Raw genomic sequence first — 20548 nt, forward strand, 5'->3', positions numbered from 1 at the left:
ATTTCTCCCTAGAAGGTATTAAAATCATGAAGGCTACTGTACCTTTAGTTACATTTCTTGTAGTCGTAATGAAAACATTGACATAGTACCTAGGTCATCTCCTAAGAAAGAAACTGCCACATTTTGCTAGCCAGGAGTTAAGGCTTATTAGTTTGTCTCCTCCCTAGCATTAGCATCTATACTGCCCAAGGCAAAGTTCAGCACCCCAAAGACAAATGGGTTTGTCAATGGGTTGAGGACCTGCAGGCTATGATGGACAGAACAGGACAGGCTGGCCTCCAAGGGGCCTTGGGAAACATGGTTCACTGAAGGGTCCGACCTCTGTTACACTGGAGGGAGGTACTGTACTGATGCTGGTGCCCATGTATGTAAGTGCTTAAAACCCAACCTACTAGGGGCATGTGACTATGCAAACATAATAACAACATTTCAGGAAGTAACTAGCTCTTGCGGCTGCAGGGCAAAGTTTAGAACTTAACCTGAAAAGCTCAAAAACCTCAAAACGAATACAAGGAACTCAAATCAATTGTATGATTCTTTTTCAGAAGGAAGTTGATCCATCTTTGTTGGTCTTAATAAAATTTCCACTAAGGTATAAACAGCTGCAGTCCTCATCTATCTACACCAGCATGAGAATACTTCCAGTCTTTGCTCTTTGGGGCGAATGAAGACTGAAGTTCCCATTCAGATTTTGACAACTGCAAGAATCCAGGGTTTTCTTCTTGCCTCCAGATGACCTTCTCCCTGACCTCACACACACATCTGTGGGCAGCATTTGTCCTTCCCTCTGCATTTTTCAATTTTTATTAGCTAACCCTGCCCATGTATTTCCACCATAATGATGTTCTAAACACACACACGCACACTTAATTTTCCTTTGAGAAACACATCTGAACATCAAGTAGATGATGGTCAATCAGGGAAAAGAAAAGGCGTTTAAAATAAAGAGCTAAAATCCTTGCGGGAATTAAAAAAAAATCCTCATTGCAGAATCTCTCCCTCTCATGCGTAGGCACTTGCTAACTGAGAGTAGTGGCACTGTGACAAAAGTAGCAAAACCAAAAGCAGGCTTTACTAAAAGAAAAGGGGGAGGGGAAATCTTCCACTGGCCATCTGTGAAAATAAGGCATGTGGCCATTAAATGCAGAGGCTGTAAATATAAATATACACAAGCTCCACAAAGCAAATGGCAAAAAAGTGATGGTGGGGAACAAGGAAAAGAAAAAAAAAATATAAACTTTCAGTCGAACTAAATAAAAATGCTTAATGCTTAGTTACCAAGGCTGTGCAAAAGCAGTTTTGATTTTTGCAGCATGAAAGCTTGACGTATGTCTTTAATTAAATTTGAGAAAAGTTTTAGGAGACATTACAATGGATACAGTAGCCCTGTTGAATAGAGGACTCCCCTGATACAAGCAATCCTGTTGAGACTGCTGATTGGACTTACTGAAAGGCTGACATACAGGGTGATGGATGGGTGATGACATAATACCTGCTTGCCTTGTTGTCATGCTTTTCGAAAACTGTCTGCTCTGTGTTGATAGCATTAACAAAGAGGACTGCAAAACGCATACAAGAATTTCTGTTGGCAAAGGAACTCAGCAAGATAAAATTAGGAAGACAGTAGGGAAAAGGGGGATAAGAAGTGAACATACAGTTGTTGGGATATGTTAATCTTTGTGCTGTAAGGTGATTTAGAGCCTGTGCTGGCCCATTGTCCACAGGATATATTCACTAGTCCCCATACTGCATAATAACTATCCGAACAGAAGAATCTTTTCTCACACTGAGAGAGAAGAACAAAAACATCACAATGATCATCTTTCCTAGTGTTTTATAGGCCAGCAAGGAATAGAGCAGCTACAAATTACAGGACATATATATTAGTAGTCTGCAGAATGTGCAGGGCTAAGTCTGCATGTATGTAATGTTTGTGGGTAAGACAGCCTCTGCTAGTCACTGGAAATGTCAAAGTATTTTGCCAATAAATTCTGCACAGATTATGAAAATGGGCAGGTTTTAACTTTAACAGAGAGATTTGCTTTATGATGTTTGTACTGCACCTCTGGACTTACTTTCAGGGTGTTTCTTCTGTTTGGGGAGCCCAGCTCACATCAGGTCCCATTTTCTCCAGTTACAGTCATTTCAACTTACTCCAGTCTGAGCCACAGGCTCCCTGTGTTTGCAGCAAGCTTTGGGTCATGCTCAGTTTTACCAATCCTTTCCTTTTTTCCTCCTTCCTGTCCTTCTCCACTCCATCTTTTTATCAACTTTCTGGTTCAAATTTAACCATTAGGGGCATAAGAAAATAAATCCATTATTGAAAGAAAATCCTTTACTGCAAGAGAAATTTAAATCCCATGTGTTAAAAAAGCTTCTTCTTATGCCCTCAGTAAAGTGAGCTGTAGTGTTTTATTTCTCAAAGACAGCAGGATCTGCGGGTTTGAGATTCTTAATATCCCCCTCCTCCCCGAGGGGGTAGCAGGGACAGAATTCATTTCAGCTCAGCAGATCACAGCAGTTTCTTAAGAGTTAACTCTGCTCTCCCCATCCATCAGGCAGCCAGTGAGGCATCAGAAAGGAATGATGGATGTAAAATTATTACAGGGCTGCCACCCGATATACTTACTGCCATTTGTAACTAACGCTGGAACTGACACACTTTTTTCATTATTAAACATCCACATTAAGTCAACATTGGTCACTGTCATTTCATGTTTGGCACTCTCTTAAGGGGAAGGAGGGAGAGCTGGGGATAGGAGTGGAAGGATAGAATGGGAGGGAAGGCATCTTGAACCTGATGGTCCACAACCATGGGTAATATATAAGCTCTTGCTTACAAAACAGGAATAAATATTGTTACAAATAGCTCTTTAGCTACAGCCCAGCAGACAAGTACATGTCAGAGCCTTTCAGAAGGGCACACTCCTCACAGCAACTGGGAAAATTTGTACCACGAGTTAAGCCACGTTTGAGCATGGGATGTTTACATATGTGAATGTTCTCATCTCAGAGCATGCTATGAGTGCTCATGCATGTTCAACATGCTTGCGTGGCTACGTGTACTTACACAGCAGTGCCAGCTGCCCAAACCTTCTGCAGCAAGCTCCAGCACTGTGTGTTTACCAGTGAACACGGAGAGCTCAAAAACCTGCTTATGTGTCCCCTCCTTTTTCAGTTACCCGAGTGCACACATGGATGTTTGAAACTCTGGCTACAGTCTGAAAATCATTGGCAAGCCCTAGACATGTTTGTGCTGTGTATCTGTGCAAGAGCACGCTGTAGGTTTGCATGCATGCACACAGATGCTGGCTCCGTGTGTTTGTGTATGTCTTGTTTGCAAAGGAGCAGTCAGTTTGGGGGCAGAGCAAACATAGCAGAGTCCACTTTCTGATGCCGCCCATTGTGGTGTTTGCACTACATGACAATCTATGCTCTCAGTTGCATGTATAAAAGGTATCACTGTTTATGTATAGTACCTATCAAGCTATAATTAACCGGAGATGACAATTACAAATAAAACTATGCTCCTGGGTTTCCAAGAAACCAGAAAAACATATACACACACTTCTCATTTATACACAGAAATGTTTCCAAGAAAAGTAAAGTAAAAATATGCTTTATTGCATTTGCAATTAAAATAGGTTTTACTAAAATCCATGTTCATCATGATGTTCATGGTTTTTACTGTAATCCTCTGAAAATCAAATCCCTCAAGATGGTCCAAGTTGGATGCCCATAAAGTGACTCACCCAAATCATCCTAGCCATTCTTTAAAAATCTTTCCTCATTTATGACAGCTTTTATATAGCGCCTCTCCAGTTCTACAGAATTCCTGTCTGACTATTGCCTTTCAGCTAGCAGGTCCGCTTGTCTGTGAGGATCAACCCACCTGGGAATGGAAGTGAGATAACAGGTCATGGACATGTGTGGAGAAAAGCCTTGGGAGTTTTAACAGAATCCCAAAGGTGATTTCCAGTCCTGAAAGATAAATCCCTACCAACAGTACAACTTGCATCTCCTGAGCTATAAAGGACCTACCTTCAGTGGTAGGCTGCAATAGCAATTAATACAACAAAAATGCCAGAGGTCTCAAAGAACCGTAAGTTTCCAAAGCTACATTAGCCAATGTAGCAAAGCAAAGAATATTTGGAATAGCCCAGGCCAGTGTTAAAGATTGAGATCACTCTGAAGGAGGAAGAACTGCACAGAACTATAGGTATACATTTCAAAGTACAAGTATGTCCATGTACACACAGGTATCTTAGCTGAACCTCTTTCAATTCTGCCCCTCACTCCAAAATCTCACTGTAAACAAGGGAACAAAGGGCACATAACATTGCAGAAGCTCAGGGGCTGTCCTGGGCTTGTGAAGGGAAACCCTCAGTGGTAACAATGCAGCATTTCTATTTGTTGCTATCCACCTTCCCAACTCTTTTTCTTTTCCTCATAAGCAAACAAACAACAACAACAAACAGTATCAAATTTGATGCAAAATGGAAACAAATCCTGCTTTTACCAAGACAGAAAACTTCAACTCAAATCCGAGGACAAACAGCCAAAACTTCAGAGAAGCTGGGGTATGGACCTGAATTTCATAGCTGGATGGTTAGTAGATGGCCTAGAGCATTAAGAGGAAAGGAGAACAGGTTCCTAAACTTCATGCCCTCTTTCCTTCTGTTGCATCAAATGCAAGAGAAAGTTCAGGAGACCCTATAACAAGTCCAGTGCAACTTAACTAGTGCTTATTGGGTCAACCCAAGGAAATCTCAAATTTGGTTCTGTCATTTCCTGTCTCTGCATAAAATAAAATAAAATAAAATAAAATAAAATAAAATAAAATAAAATAAAATAAAATAAAATAAAATACATTTGCATGGCCCTGAGAAAATTTGGGCATTTATTATATAAAATAAACCAAATCCTACAGTCGCTTTAAAAAATCCTTCAACTGAGCAGACATTTTTTTCTTCCTGCTACCATGTAAAGGAACTCCTCCTTGCCTTCCACAAGCCCACCAGGAGGCACACATTAGAGAGGAAAATAAACTTCAACCCGGTTGAGGGTGAGAAGTGAAAACAGAAGGGTAAGAAGAATCCCAACAATAGGAAAGTAACAGAATAAAGTGAATGCAGATGGTTCCACTCCTGTTACTTAATCAAAAGGCTGTGCAGAGTCACTAGAGCCAGCATAAAGTCATGTGTTAGAACAACAGCTGATCTGTATTAAAGAAGATTAACTCGCAATGCCATGGTGGAGGGCCTGGGATTATTTTATGTACTTCCATTGCCGAACAAGCCGTCAGCACAATTACTGCCCTCCGATGTGAATGACTGATCTGTAACCACAGCTAAACAGCATGCTGCTTAGGGGCCTGGGTGCTTCATGAAGATGAATTTCCATACCATCAAAGTGCTTTTAATGGGCTTCCTGATCCAACCACAAGGCCTGCTTTGCAAGTATATAGAACTCAGGATGAAGGCTTCCTGTCCAAAAGGATTTGGTCGGTTGTCACTTGACAATTCCCAGCCAGCACAAGGGAGGAGAGGGGGGAGATAGGTAGAGTTGTCTCTGCTTTGGAGGATTAAAAAAAAGAAAAAAAAAAAAAAAAAGGGTACAGATGCTTTCTGAATGCAACCAACTGCTGTATCCACAGCTGAATTCAATGCGCTTAACAAATAACGGCAATTTAGCTATGCTTGCAAGGAATAGCTTGAGTCACTTTGCATTAGCATCTGGCTGAGTGTTAAAGTCATTTCTACATGGGGAGCAGAGAAAAGAAATTTCTGCTCCGAGCATCCTTTCAAGAATGCTTAAATATTTGAATATAAATTCCTTTGTGCTTGTGATCACCTCTTCTTATATCTGACACTCTGCTTTTCCCTTTCTCCTTCTGGTACTCCTCTATGTGAAATGCCATAAACATGCTCCATCCCTCTCTTTCTTTCTCTCCCCATACCAATGCTCTTACTCTTCTAAGAGAGACCGTAGTTACCCCAGGATACCTATTACACTGACCTCTTTTTTCCTTCCCCTTCCTCTCCAGAAAGTGCATAAAATTGGAGCCATTTCTACATCACTTACATCCAGCACAGACTGCTGAAAAAAGTACAGTAGTGAGAGATACACGTGTACATTTAAAATTCATTACCCAGACTTCTTGATTCTCAAAGCTTATTGATTGAACTCAATCTAAATCCACGGAAAATGAAAAGCTATCCAAATTAGCTATCTGCTAATTCTGGACAATATTGTTTGACTCACAAGCTTCCTAGGGTGACTGACTTTCAGGTTTCTGCTAAATAGCATTTTAAGTAATTCTTTTTTTTCTGTGTGTCTCACACAAGGCCTTATAGTGAAAAGCCACTAGCAGAGGTCTCAGTAAAATTCAGTTTGTACTAAATGCAGCAACAGAAATTTTAGCTCTATAGAACAATAAAGGCTGTGCCATCTCAGAAAACACTACAGGGGAAAGAGAAGAAACTAAGGAAAAAGTGTTCCTATGCATATGATATTGAGAGACATGTAGGTGCTGAGCTGCATGTAAATCTCATGTAGCAGAACTGTAAGGACAACTTACAGATGTGGCAGCAAGGACTAGCTGATTTATTTACCCTCCATAAGCCAGGACAGTGCATGCAAGGATATCAAGTGCTTCCAGAGAAAAGCAGGAAATCACAAACTCTTCAGCATACTCCACAGTTAGAGCATATACGTGTTTTCTACAGGTATTCACTTTGCTGCTGTGTTGTTACAGCACAACTTCACAGGCCCATACATTCCGCTGCTTCTACATTTCACTGAAAATATTTGGTGCAGTTCATGTTGTCAATTCTCCATGTTTTCAATTCTGTTAAGTCACCTAACGTGACATGACAGTGCTACATTGCAATGGTCACAAAATATCATATATGATAACTTCACAAGGCTAAATACCCAGAAGCTGAGCCTGACTATCAGCAAAGCTTATGCTCCTAAAGAAGCTTGAATATTTTCAAATCCAGCTCATCTCACAAACACATGTAAACATTTCCATAAAGCAAGATTTCCACTTAGGCCCAGAGATTTCCTAGATCACCTTCTCATAATGCATGCTGACAGTCTGGATCAGAGAATTAGTGGCCTCCAAAGTTCTCATCTCTGCTGCCTCCTCCCTCTCCCCCATGTCTCTCCAGGTCTTTCTCTCATGTCAGCTTTTGGCTGTGTTTTTCATTTTGCCTTTCACTATTTTGAAAGCGGCAACTATTTTGTTTAAAAAATGGGAAGAAGAAAATACAGCAAATAAAAAGAGGAAAAAAAGGAGGAAGGGACTACGTAAGTAGAAGCACATGCAACCTCTGGGGATTTGCAGAAGCACTCACAGCCACTGACCTTTTCTGTCCTGCAGTTATTGAGACCCAGACTATTCACAACAGCCACCTTCCCGTCCAGCACCTGTTGTTCCCTCCGAAGTTGCTCCTTCATCTGCCGAGCCTCCTGGATTGCCTTGGTAACAGCATCATGGTCATTTAAATAACCTGACGACGTGATAGAAGAAAGGATATCTTAAAAAAAGAAAGTTACAAGAAAATACTTTAGCTTTCATCGGTAAAGTATTCATCAATATTTTTTTATTATTCATGAGAAACAGTTAAAAGGCACTGTCCATAAACCTGCCTGCCTATGCTTTGTAATTCTATTACTGTTAGGTAGAGCCACCTGGATATAAAGCATGAGGAACATCAGTGCCAGAATCATTTTCCCGACATTTGATCCCATTAGCTTCAATACTGGTTAGCCCCATGGTTTGTATGCTGCAGGATGTAACCGGATAGGAGTTAAGGGAAGCTTTGATCATGCCAGCAATCCCAAACTCTGAAAAATAGACCGTTTTATTCTTCCCTGTCTTAAAACTTGTGAATACATTAAAATAAACCACAGGTGGCGGTGGTTTGCTATAGATATGACACACATAATGGCTGGGAAGAGAAGCCTCATCCCCTGCCTGCTCCCTACCACCACCTGTCACTCAGCACTGCACAAGAACCCACAGCCACACGGGCCTGCATGCCCACTCCCATTCATGCCCCTAATAGCAGGTCAAATGTCCACTGTTTTGCTGCAAATTCGCAGCCTGGGGCTTAGCCTTCGTAGTCGTGGAATTATTTCCTTTTAAAATGTTACAGGCATCACCGGCACAGCTAATACTATTTCATTTTAAATGTGACACTTTGTCATTTTTTTTTTCTTTGGCGTACTGTAGATTATACTTATTATGATCTGCATGCGATTTGCAGGATAGAATACTGATGGGAGACTCCAAGCTCCAGTCTATTTTCCCAGCATTAAAGGAGAGGCTAATATCTAGCCATCTCCCTCCCCCTCTCCATATATACGCATACGCACACACACTTTTTTCTGTCTTTTAACTAGGGCATAAAAATGGCATAAAATGAATCTGTAATATGAAATTGCCCAGAAAAGGGACTTCTGTTTGTGACATGAGGCTAAATCTAACCAGATCCATTGGTGAATTGTGACAGATGGAGGGACTGTGAGACAGAAGGCAGGCACTAATCACACACAAAATGACCGGCTTGCCTCAACATGTTCCATGGATTCCAGCAAACTTTACACCCTAATCCATTTTTAGAACAAAAAACATCTGGGCCATAAATCCTCTAATCTGCCAAAACACGCTATTAAATCCCATGATTTGTTGAAAAACACTAAGATTAAAGAAAGGAAATATAAAATGGCTAACTGCCGTGTTAGGAAAGTGTTATTAATACTCTTTCTTTGTCTCAATTATGAATGTTCTGTTCCTAAAGAGCCTTGTCTAATCATGTCAGATTACACATCCTTGTTGTATTGCTAGACTCTTCTATCTGATCCACTGATTGCCAAAAAACGTAGGACATTGTCTTGCTGCTTATAACATTTCAGGGGAAGAAGCTGATGCCAGATTAGTTCAGTGCTGCACTGCTAGGAGGATTTCATTTTGGTTTTGGGTTTGATTGTTGGTGTTTTAGATTACAGACACAATGGGACTGGTCTTCTGGGCAAGAACTGGAAAAAAAGTTTCTGTGCAGTTTGACTGTTGCTAATTGTACTAACAGGTAGCACTGGCTAACTATCCCAAATCTTGAGAGTTTTATATGAAATAACTCAATCCACACTGCTTTTATCAGCTGTTCCTGGTCAGCAATTCCAAGCCAAAAGAATTCCAGCAATTCCACCTTTCCCAGAGTAAGAAAGCATGCAGCCTGCACCAACACAGCACTACTGGTTGATTTTTTTTTCACCTCCATTTTAAGAACTTGCTTGGTTTCTTCCCCTCTTTGCATCTGTTACTGATGAAGCTTGCGTGTAGTCAGAATAAATTAGAAAGGAAGCAAACAAACAAACAAACAGTAGTATTGCTTCTGCTTGTGCTCTTGATTGGGCTAGGTATAATACTTTCAATCTCTAAAAGCTGAATTTGCCTAGGAACTGGAATTCATGCCCTCCTCCAGACTATTTGGCTTTTCCTGAATACTGCTATCTTTGAGACAGTTTGGCACATGACAGTGAATAAAAGCAAGCACTCCTTATGTTTTTCAGTAGCTGCCAAGATGCTGGTGTGCAGGGAAATGATTAATATAGAAGCGAGTTGAATGTAAATTATTGTTGTTTAGGGTAGGTGGTGAATTATTGACAGAGAGGGGAACTGCATTACGTAAAATGCATTTAGTTGCAAGGATTGCCAAACTAACATAGAGATGTTGAAGATAAAGGCAAAGGGCAGAGAGAAGTTGTTTCTGTTTTTAGTACACGGACATATGCCTATTCCCAAAAAGAAATGCTTGGATTTAAAGTCATACATGAAGCCATGACATTTGTGACTGCTCAGTCTGTAGCATAATTTATACACTATAAGGAGAGCTCTAGAAAAGGATTATGTAGCTGTATGCCCAAGTGTAGCCATACTCTCAGCCACAGGAAGCTGTAAGTTTATGTGCCCAAGATGCAGCCTGTGCACTGCTGGTGCAGTGAAAGGTGGAAGCTCAGCTACATCTCAGCAAGGTGAGCCATGCACATCTACATCAAACAGCTTGTTTCTTTCATTGACAGCCCTGATCATTCAAATGGAGGAAGTAACTCTCTGGCAAATGACTGCATGCTTCCCGATGACCTTCCCAGGAAAAACCTATCTCACAAGATAAAAAATATACTAGTATACTAGTCTCTCTTAGTTCCTTTGTTAAAATGTTATCAAGTTTTGTTTGGTTGTTTTTCCTGGTTGGTTTTTTTTTTTTTTTTTTTTTTTTTGGTGGCATAGCTCCTAATGGAGGGAGACCTGAAATGTTGTGTATGCTTTTTCTAATGTCACCAAATGATTTCAATATGGTAATGAGCTTTATACCTTTGGTTGTACCTAGCCTAGCGGTTAGCATGAAATGACCTGTAAAATGTTCACAAGCTCTTTCCTCTTGTAGTTCCCCACCATAGATGTGTGTTAGTTGTAGGCTGTGCTGTCCAGCTCCTGCACCACAGTTAAAGACTGCTTATCTTATATATACAGTATGCAAAGTTATACTGCTCAGCAACCTCAAAAAGTCACTTTCTATATTTGTAGCTAGGAGATATACAGCAGTGAACTCTATGTCATTAACAATAACTTAAGTATGTTATCTTTTGCTCCACAGTTTTCCATGGTTTATTAATGGTATAACACATTAATTCTTCTTACAAGAATGACCTTTAAAGCTCCATTCATCCTCACAGCTTTTATCCAATTACATTATCACTCATTATAGGTACAGCATTTCAAAATCCGTATTTTGTTAAAAGAAGTAAATTGCAGGGGTCTCAAACCTATGAAAAATATCAGGTGTGTACGGAAAAAAGATTGGAAAAGAGAGAACAAGGGATATCCTGCCACTGAGAGGCAGGTTAGATGCATGATACCATATCACTCTACCTAGGACAAAAAATCCAAAGTGAAAAAACTGAAATTTGGGGCATTGTACATGGAGATTAGTAGGGTCAACCAAATTAAAGATGAAATACATTATTAACTAACAACATTAAACAGTAAAAGGCTAATAAGAATAATATATGCGTTAATAATTAACAGTGGGATACTTATGAAATATTTACACAATTGTAACTTGTCATACTAAATAAAGTTGTCTTCTTTTCTATAGAACATAGAAGCATATTTACTGTCTGATATTTGTAACCCTCATCAACATCAGCACTAACTGTGTATGCAGAGTGGAAGGATAATACAGTGGGAGCTAGATATGTTTTGAACACTGGATGTAAGTATGTGTCTTCCTGGTATCTACTGAGGTAGAATACAGGCTACAGGGATCTTGGGAGAAACACATTGAGATGCAAAATGATTTCAATACACAGTGCTGAGATATCACAGGATTTGCTTCTGATTGGTCTGGCCTATGTTTCCTTTTGTTCTCTGTGCCATCTCTGAAAATGGTCAACCAGAGATGCTTCACATCGCTATGAATTAAGCTACAACAATCTTCCTCAACTGCCTAAACACAACTTGATTTATACACTGAGATCTTAGTTCACGTTACATTAAATCACTTCTTGGAATATAATGTTTTACTTAGAAGGCTGAAGAATAAGGTGCTTACATATATTACTCACACACACACAAAGAGAAGTCCCTCTGACACAATGGACTTGTAAATTTACATCACCAATGAGACCATTCTTATCTAGATGGTCCTTAGGCAAAGAGCTAATTTTGACAGGAGGAAAAATTTACACTATTTTCTGCCACAATGTTAAAAGCAGTCAGTTAAGACTGTTCTAAAGACACAACACCAACCTTGTGTTTTTTTGAATGAACCTAGCAATTGCGTTGCTAATGAGACTAAGATAATACTCTATACAGCTTTTTAGTGAACTAAACACTAAATGTGATTTTTTTGCAAATATATATTTGCATATGTAGATTTTTAGCTTAAAGGGATTTTTTAAAAAACAGTGATTCATCATCTGCTTTTTTTTTTAGCTGACAAAGTAGAAAACCTTGTATCTTCAATGCCTGCCATTAGACAGGTGTCTATTTTTAGTGCATGCAGTTAAACAAACAGCATTTATTGACTGTTATTGATAAAGCAGTATCTGAAATAACACAGGCCTTTGTTCTATGAGTCTGTAAAAGTTAACATACTCTTTCTGAAATAGTAAGTCCATGACAGTTTGTTTATTGACATCAATACATGCAGTGTTATGTTCAGTCTCTGACATCTCATACACCACTGTCTGATAAATGCCCAGTTTTGAATAGCACCTATTAACTGTTATGAGGAGGGTCAAGTGAAAGTGATCTTACCTATTGTGTTAGCTCTGGCCGAAGGACTAGCTAATGTTGCTGGCACAGAGGATTTTAGTGAACTGGCCCCACTGTTTATTCTCAGAGTTGGCATATGAGGAGAGGTGGGTGACGTGGGAGACTTGCCATCAGATGTCTTGGGTTTGGCTGAAAGGTTCAGAGGCTGGGCCACTTCATCCTACGATAAGCAGAAAATAAAAGAACGTTATCAATAAACTGCTGTTGGCATACCACCATCTAAGCAAAAACAGGTTTTTTTCAGCTCATATAAACCCCAAAACCGGTAAGGTTGTACGATATGTATTAAGATCAAATGTGATACCACCTTGTCATTCCTGCTCGGAACTGAAATGACTGATGGACTGGAAAATGAGCATGATATAATCAGAGAACACTCTCCATTTGCACTTTTCATGTAGGAATTGTCCCTGAAGAAATTATTCACATTAACAAGACATACGCTTCCACAGTGAAGATAAAGAGTATTTTTACAGTTAGACTTTATTATTATTTTGTTGCAAATTTGACGTGGATGAAGAGAATTCTCACTTAAAATTCAACCACTACAATCCAAACTAGGCAAATCTGTTCGACTTATTGGTCTTTGTTGTTGTTATTTTGGTGGTTTTGGTGTTGTTTTTTTGCTTTTTGTTTTCCAACATATGCGCTCCTCTGAACTTCCTAGGCTTAGAATTTCAGGTACAAAAATATCACAGGAAACATACACTTCTTTTTCACTACAACAAGAGAGCAAGAAGATCCTGCCATTTCTTCCAGCAAGATTTGAAATAATAACCTGGACAGTTTTGCATAAGCCCCTAGATTTTCTCCTATTTTCTTAGCTGGGCTTCAAGATTTCATTAATCATTACAATGCAAAAATAGAAATTTTAGGTGACATTTTTTGCAGGATAATTGGAATTATTCCTAAACCTAACTTGATTACACGTAGTAACAGAGACTGCTGCAAAATATGTTAAAATCCAAAGGCATATGTTTTTATTTGACCATAATATGTAATAGCAAGGGAAAAAAACAACAGGCAAGAGATAAATAGTTTTTTCAGAAAAGGGGATACTTTAGAAATGATTTTAAGTGTCTTTAACTAGCCAGAAATAATGTATGTAGTATTAGATCCAACCATCATGTATTAGTCTAGCTTTCCTCTGCCCACGTGACCTAGGAAAACCACCCCTTAGCTAAAGAAGTGCTACAACACACTTTCAGCTCCAGGCACTGGATAAGTTGATTCTTATCTCCTTATGTTCTAAGTACATTTCCTGTTAAAAGAATTATTCCTGAGTTACAGCAATTCAACGCTGACTAGAAGTAGGCTCATAAGGTTTGAGGGTTTTACTGCTGCTGCTAAGGTATCTGTAACTATTGTCATATAAAACTGAATCTTTTCCACAGAAGGTGGTATGCCGCAGTAAAGTAGGAATTTCATACTTAGCTGCCACACATGCAAATATGATGTAGATGTATGACTCCAAACACAAGACAATTTTGCCAAGTACTGTGATACAACTTTTCAATTACCTTAAAGAAGCAAGTTCTGAGCTAGACGCTTTTGTTATGTTTGACTATTTCTGTTAATCTTCCGCCACTGGATTTAAAATGTTGCCTAGATCAGTCAATATTTTACACTCTAAGATGGTAATCATTCCCTTACAGAAGTACAAGTTCATGTGTATTAGAATAAAATAGATTAACATATGTTAAATCAAAGCAGACTTGCTCTGCTGTTCCATTGATTTCAATTTAAAAAATCCCACAACAGTGCAACAACAAAGCCAGAAATGAGACAGTTGCATAAAAGCCTAAGTTCAAGCTAACCAGTGAACCAACAAAACAGTGACCTGAAGAGCAAAGTCATATGTTTAGAAGACAGTATTAGAAGCAATGAAAACCTGCCTACAGACTTGTTCTAGGTCAATTCAAGAGGTGCTATTTTCCATGTATACTCAATTCCCAACCTCTATTGCAAGTGTCAACAAAAGGGGCTGATTAGTTTCAGATATGGTAGTAAAAGCTGCAGCATACTCTCTGGCCACAGAAAATCTGGCTGAGAGCAGCACTTCAGTTCCAACAAAGTCATGGATGGCAAGGGCTCTCACTACCAAGTCAGCTTGGATTCTCATCTGCATCCTTGCACTAAAACATTTTTTTCAGACTCATCCTTTACTAAATCCCTGGGCTATCCTGTTCCTATAAAGTTTATTTCCTTCCCTTGTCTCATTCCCACTCTCCTTCCTCAGTTCTTCTGTTCCACTCTTACACCCTGGTGTGAAGACAAAGTCTTGCTAGTTAGAAATGGAGGAAGCATTTTCTCCACCACAGGCACCCAGTGATGAAGCTGTCTCTGTGCTGTAACTATTCTTGGTAGTAAGAATGCTCTTCTTCGTTCAAGTCAGCACAGCTTCTCTGGAGCCAAGAAGTATAAGGCCTCATGGAAATAATAGAAGCCGACAGTTCCAGAGCTGATAAATGTCATTCCAAATTGCCCCTTCATTCACTTTCACTGTGAGTTCAGGCTAATGGTAAATTAATCAGAGATCACAGAAGCTTGCTTCTCATATGAGAGAAAAAAGAAACAAGTTTCTGATATTTATATGTATTTACAAAATGATATTACTTCACCGTTTGGTCTTCATAATAATTTTACTTCTATTATTTTAAAGAACATTCTGAAATCCTCATTAGAATTCAAATGTATTAAAAATTTAGTCAGAGAGCTTAGAAATCCTATGTTGCATCTTGAGCTGATCATAATTTAAGACTCTACCACAGTGGAGCAGTTTATTCCTTAGGAGACTGAAAAATATCTGGGAGATACAGGTAATAATACACTATTGTGTTAAATGTGAAGAAGATAACTGTTAGGATCTTTGCTTTGGTACTCAGTGAGGCATTTTACTCTTTATCCTGTCTGCAGACATAAATTCAGAATTCTCTGGATAAGCTCCTATTCTCTGCTTTTCCAGTTTAAACCAAGAACTGCATCGTCTTCATTCCTGATTTGCAGCTGCATAATCCAGAGAAGAAATGAGTGTTTGACTACAAAATCTTCCAGTTAGCATTCTGTCATTACAAATTAGCAGGCATCACTCTCAGTTGCGTCAAGGCTGTGCATAGTTCTAGCACAAAGACAGCTAGGGCAAGAAAGAGTAACAACAACACTGAAAAATAAGTGTGGCACTTATTTTCACTTCACTTCAGGTAGACAGTATCTTTAAAAGAGTCAGGAGATTCCATATTACGCACGGACATCACAGAACCTAGAACTACCTCCCGCACTTAGTTTTTATTAAAGAAAGCTTGGCATTGATTGATCCCCGCCTTTTTCTTCCATGCCACTGATGAGGATTTTTAAGACGGCACTGTTTAAAGAGTTAGACAAAGTCAAAAAAATTTGTTTATGTATCAGCCAAAATGATTAACACTTAGAGCAGAGAACATTGAAAGTCTTGTAATAATATAAACACAGATATGATGAAAGTAGAACATGACCTCAATTAAAGATAATGAAATAGTTTCTTTAAAGTAGCGTATTTGTCAAGCAAAACAAAACACATACACACACAAAATAAATGTAGAGAATAAAGCATAAGCGAAAACATATGATGGAGGGCTGGTGATATGAAGAACCCACACCAGGAAGAAACTGCTGGTAAGAGATTCTAGTCCCCTGTATCACAGCAGTGTCAGGATAGTTGAAAGTTTAGAACAAGCTGGTGGTTTGCTTTCCAGGACTGAAAGGCTGTCTTCAACCAAAAATTCAAAGCTCAGGGAACATCAGATCCTTGATTTGATCTAGATTTTTATTCCAGATATAAAAGGAAAGAAAAACTCTTCATCTACATTAGAATTTGAAGATACACAAATATTCAGAAACTGAATTTCGTTGCTTCATTCCGCCTGGATTTGTGTAACTTTAAGCCTTCATATTTAAGCATTAGACATGAGAAATCCCCACAGTGTTTAACAAGCGAGGTTTAAGCAGAAATACTGCTGGTAAGCTGAGTCTGCATCAGTGTTACAAGTAGTTGGCTGAATTGGTGTCTTTTTTAATGTTTCAGTTAAGCTGTCTCTATTTACCACTTCCTAAGATAAAAAATTAATGTATATCTGAACATTAAGAGGGGCTGAAATCTGATTTTGAGAATGTCTCTAAATCATTTATTAAAAATTGCACTATTTTAACACCAAGAATTAATTAGAAGGCCAATAGCCCAGATGAATGAAGCAGTCTCAGAGAATGAAAAGGTGTGTTGGGAGGAAGAACTCAGATGATTCACTTAATTTTATAATCTCACTTCTTCTCACATACTTTAACGATTAGAACACTATTAAAAATACTGTTACTAAATTACTGTAGTGTAATTTAAATCCAAGTGCTGTATCCCACTGTGGCACACACTGAAGGCCCAGGTTGTCAGTTTATTACAAAATTATTATATTACAAAAAATTCTGTGTATCATCTGACTGTCAATACAGATGTGCTTAAATGACCTGGCATAAGCACAGCCTAGCATGCTCTATTAAAGAGGCTTTCCTGACTTCAGGGAATACGTTTACCACATCTTAAATGACCTTGATGACCTATTTAAATGACCTTGATAGTACAAAATACAGCCAAATGAGTTATAAATAACGAGCTGGAGAGGGGGGTTCTAAAAAAAAAGTCTGTTGTCTCATCAAAACCAAAGCCTCATTCCCCAACCTTGCTTCTGTTTCTTGGAGATGTTCATTTCAATAGAAATACAAAATACAGAGCACTCACTGGCGTGGCTGGGGCAGAAGACAATGATGCTGTTGTTGCACAATGTAGTAGGCAGCTCACCAGTGGTTTATCCATTCCGTCTCTTGCTCATCCATAGAAACCTCTAACCAACACGTGTCAGAAACAGAAGTGTAACAGCATATAAGCAAACAAAATCCATTTCTGTCCCTTCTAGACTACAGTTGTCCACACACTCACACAAAGATACTGGCATCTTTCTTCACGTCCCCCCCCCTTCCTCTGAAGCCACTCATGGTGAAATTATCAGTAGTGATGATAAGAAGCCAAGAGGTAACGGCAGTTGTGAAACGTGTTGTATAAATGAGCCATGCTGCTGATATTATCCTCACTGATGAAATAATTGTATTAAATTAAGCAGGGATGTTCACATGACAGGATGGGTGAATTAGATAATGCTCATCTGCAGCTGCACCTCCTCCTGCCACATTCTCAAGTTTTGATTAAGAATAATGTGTCCCTTCCTGCAAAGGTGGAAATTTCTGTAACTACCCAGAAAGAAAGAGATGCAAGCAAATAAACAGGCATCTCAGTCATTACATCATGATAAACACAACAGAATTATTCTTCAGGTTCAGACAATTCACTTTATCTTATAGTATCTCTTACCCATGAGTTTTAGCACAAAATGTAGAAGGCACAACCAGACTTTTCAAAAAGGAAAAGACACCAAAGATAAGACCGAAGGCAAATATTAGAAAGAACTGTCTCCCTCCTTTATGGTCCTCCAAAGTGTACGGATCTTTTGTTCCATAACAGTGACAAAAACATCTCAGCCTGATTTTCTTTACACAGAGCAGATTTTTTATGATATTGCTTTGCTGAGTATCTTTCCCCGAATGTGATGCTCTCAAAAGTTGGGCAATTCCTGGTCTTAGCAAGAGTTACCCAGCCACACTTAGGTGCTTCCACTCTTTAATGATATGGCTGGAATAATACTCATAGGACTCAAACCAAATGGAGGAGCTGAGCTGCTTTACATTTATGAGAAACTGTTTTTGTTCTCTCAGCTGCTCCTTTTAGGAGACTACTCAAAAAATAAATTACTCCCAAATACAGATTTGTGCATTAGAGTATTCATGCACAGCCTTCACTGCTGCTCATGGGCCAAAGAAGTTTGGGAACACAAACTTCGTCTCTTCTGTTTTATAGTACAAGGGACACATGGGATTGTTTTCTGTAACACCAATGAGGATACTGTCTGGGGACTTGGTCCTTTCAGAAAGATCCTTAACTTCTTCCCTTTTCATTTTTTCTTTACTGGAAGCTCACTGCCAGGAGTGAAGTCTGTAGCTACACGGACTAATTTGCTGCCCTGGAAACCCCAAGATTCAATTTTGTCCAGTCCACGTGTTGTCACAGTCAAATGAGAAATGTTGGGTGGTTTTCCCTTTGTATTTGGCACCACTGTTCCCAGAAACTGTATATAGGATCCACAAACAGACTCTGGAGAAACAAGAGAGGAACATGCAAAATGACCTGGCTCTACAGACGGAAGTCTGTAAGAGCTACATAAATCCCTCTCCTCCCACAACTTTGGATGCACAGCAATTACTTTGTAGTATCATTATCTCTGACACACAGAATACAGATGCAGAAATAACTGAAGGCCAAATGCCAGCAAGCCTACGACCACTTAAGTCCTCCAGCTAGCTCAGGCATGGAAAAGTATAGGCTGTTGTAGCTGTAGAGCAGCCTAAAACCCAGGTCCGTGGAGGAGCTATCTAAATCCTCCTCAAATTCTACACCCAAACACAATCAGAATATTATGTACTATCTGGACAGACAGGACTGCATGCACAGAACTCTAATAGCAACTCTAAAAACTTCAGGAAAGGCAAGTGCTGCAATGAGGCCTAGTTCTCTGGGGGCTCCTTGGGTTCAAGACAGGCTGTTTGGCCAACAGAATGCATCAGGGCACACAATTCAGCAAAATGAGCAGACTTGTGTGTGTTTACTCAAAACTCATTCATTTAGTTTCTAAAATCCTCAGAGATGCATCCTCCAGACCATACTTGCAGCTTCTGGCTGGTTTTGGATTGCCAAAACGCCCACCATCCTTGTGAAGTTTCCCTGTAATCTCCATAGACAAATAGTACAGTGTGTTGGAGAAAAGTGGTTTATACAAGATTTCTGGGCTATTTTTGCTTGATCGTGAGTTTTCAGTTACACTGATCTCTATGAGAAACCTGACTTATGGTTGCTTATCCCAAATCAGAAACAAAATTTAGACTTGCATTTTAATCCATACAAAATTAATTTACTTACTCCTATTATCGTTATTCTGCTGTTCAGGCACTTGTTCTTCAGCTGGACCAAAACAAGCTGAAGTGAGTGTTGCTCAGGACCCAGTGCGTGGATTTTTAGTACAGCACAAAACAAAACTGCAGGAACAAAGGGCTTTCAGCACTTGCTTGCACCTCCTTCTTTTTCTGCATCTCTGAGTGAGTGGAAATTTAACTCAGTAGCTTCATTTGCAAAATAAACAAACAAAACCCTTCAGCAAAGCTCGTTTTGAGCAAATCCTGCCATGTTTGGCTTGAAATAAGAAGGGTCCATAGTTAGTAAAGACACAGGAGTCAATATATAGAAAAGCCATTTGGAATTCTATTGGTCCATACTTACGACCATATTTGAGTTTTTCTAGCTTTTTGCTTCTAATAAATATTGTTCAGCTGTATTTCTTGCATCACTGCTGCACCTATTTATTTGGCATAATGCTATTAATGAAGCATTCTAAGAGAGCTCAAGTCAGCCTCTAAGCAAAAAAGGGTGACTCAGGCACAGGCCAACAGGGAATGATGCAAATAGAACAAATCTATAGGGGAAGCTAACAACCAATTTTTCATACTTTAAACCATGTACATTACTTCACCAGAGGCAAAAAACACTAGAGAGGATCAAGAAGCTGTGATGGACAAGAGAAAGGTTGTCACTAGTGATTCTTTCAAACTGCCCCCATTGAAATACATGGTAAGTAGTCAAGAGCAAAAAAAAAAAAAAAAAAAAAAAAAAATCACTGCTCCAGTGCTTGAAAGGAAAAGTATTTAATTAAAGCTCATAATTACCTTGACAGTTTCTGCCTTATTTTACAAATGGGAAGAATAAGGCACAAAGTGGCAAAGTAATTTACCTAATCTCACATAGCGAGCAAATAGCTGAGTCATAAGAACAGAGCAACTGCCGCTCCCATTTTGACCAATGTTTGGTGTTCCACATTTTTTGTTTGCCTGTTTTGTTTGGATATGTTTGTTTGGATATTGTATCGAATCTCCCCAAAACGTCCATGTGCTTCAAATGAAGTAGATAGCTGTCAGATAATTTGATCTGTGGCATGTATTTGTGAACTCGTGCTGGGTAGAAACTGAAGTGGTCCATGCAAGGCATGATGCCTTGCAGCTTGGTCTTTGGTTTGA

The 20548-nt window shown here is 39.2% G+C and overlaps 1 protein-coding gene across 7 annotated transcripts in view; it reads right to left on the reverse strand.

Annotated features, from left to right (window-relative positions):
- SOX5 (SRY-box transcription factor 5) overlaps positions 1 to 20548 on the reverse strand; it is a gene marked incomplete at both ends in the record, with an annotated part of 282959 nt that overhangs the window by 19037 nt on the left and 243374 nt on the right. For 3 of the 7 annotated variants that reach the window (XM_079543756.1, XM_079543753.1, XM_079543752.1), the window contains 2 exons: positions 7372 to 7517; positions 12332 to 12509. The exons of 1 other annotated variant lie outside the window; for it this stretch is intronic. In XM_079543756.1, the coding sequence (XP_079399882.1) occupies positions 7372 to 7517; positions 12332 to 12509 (324 nt within the window). Of the gene's footprint in view, positions 1 to 7371; positions 7545 to 12331; positions 12510 to 20548 lie in introns of all 7 variants that reach the window. 3 more of the 7 variants (XM_079543754.1, XM_079543751.1, XM_079543755.1) reach the window with 1 other exon arrangement.

This window comes from Tetrao urogallus (genome assembly GCF_951394365.1).
Source record: "Tetrao urogallus genome assembly, chromosome: 1".
Lineage (NCBI taxonomy): Eukaryota > Metazoa > Chordata > Aves > Galliformes > Phasianidae > Tetrao > Tetrao urogallus.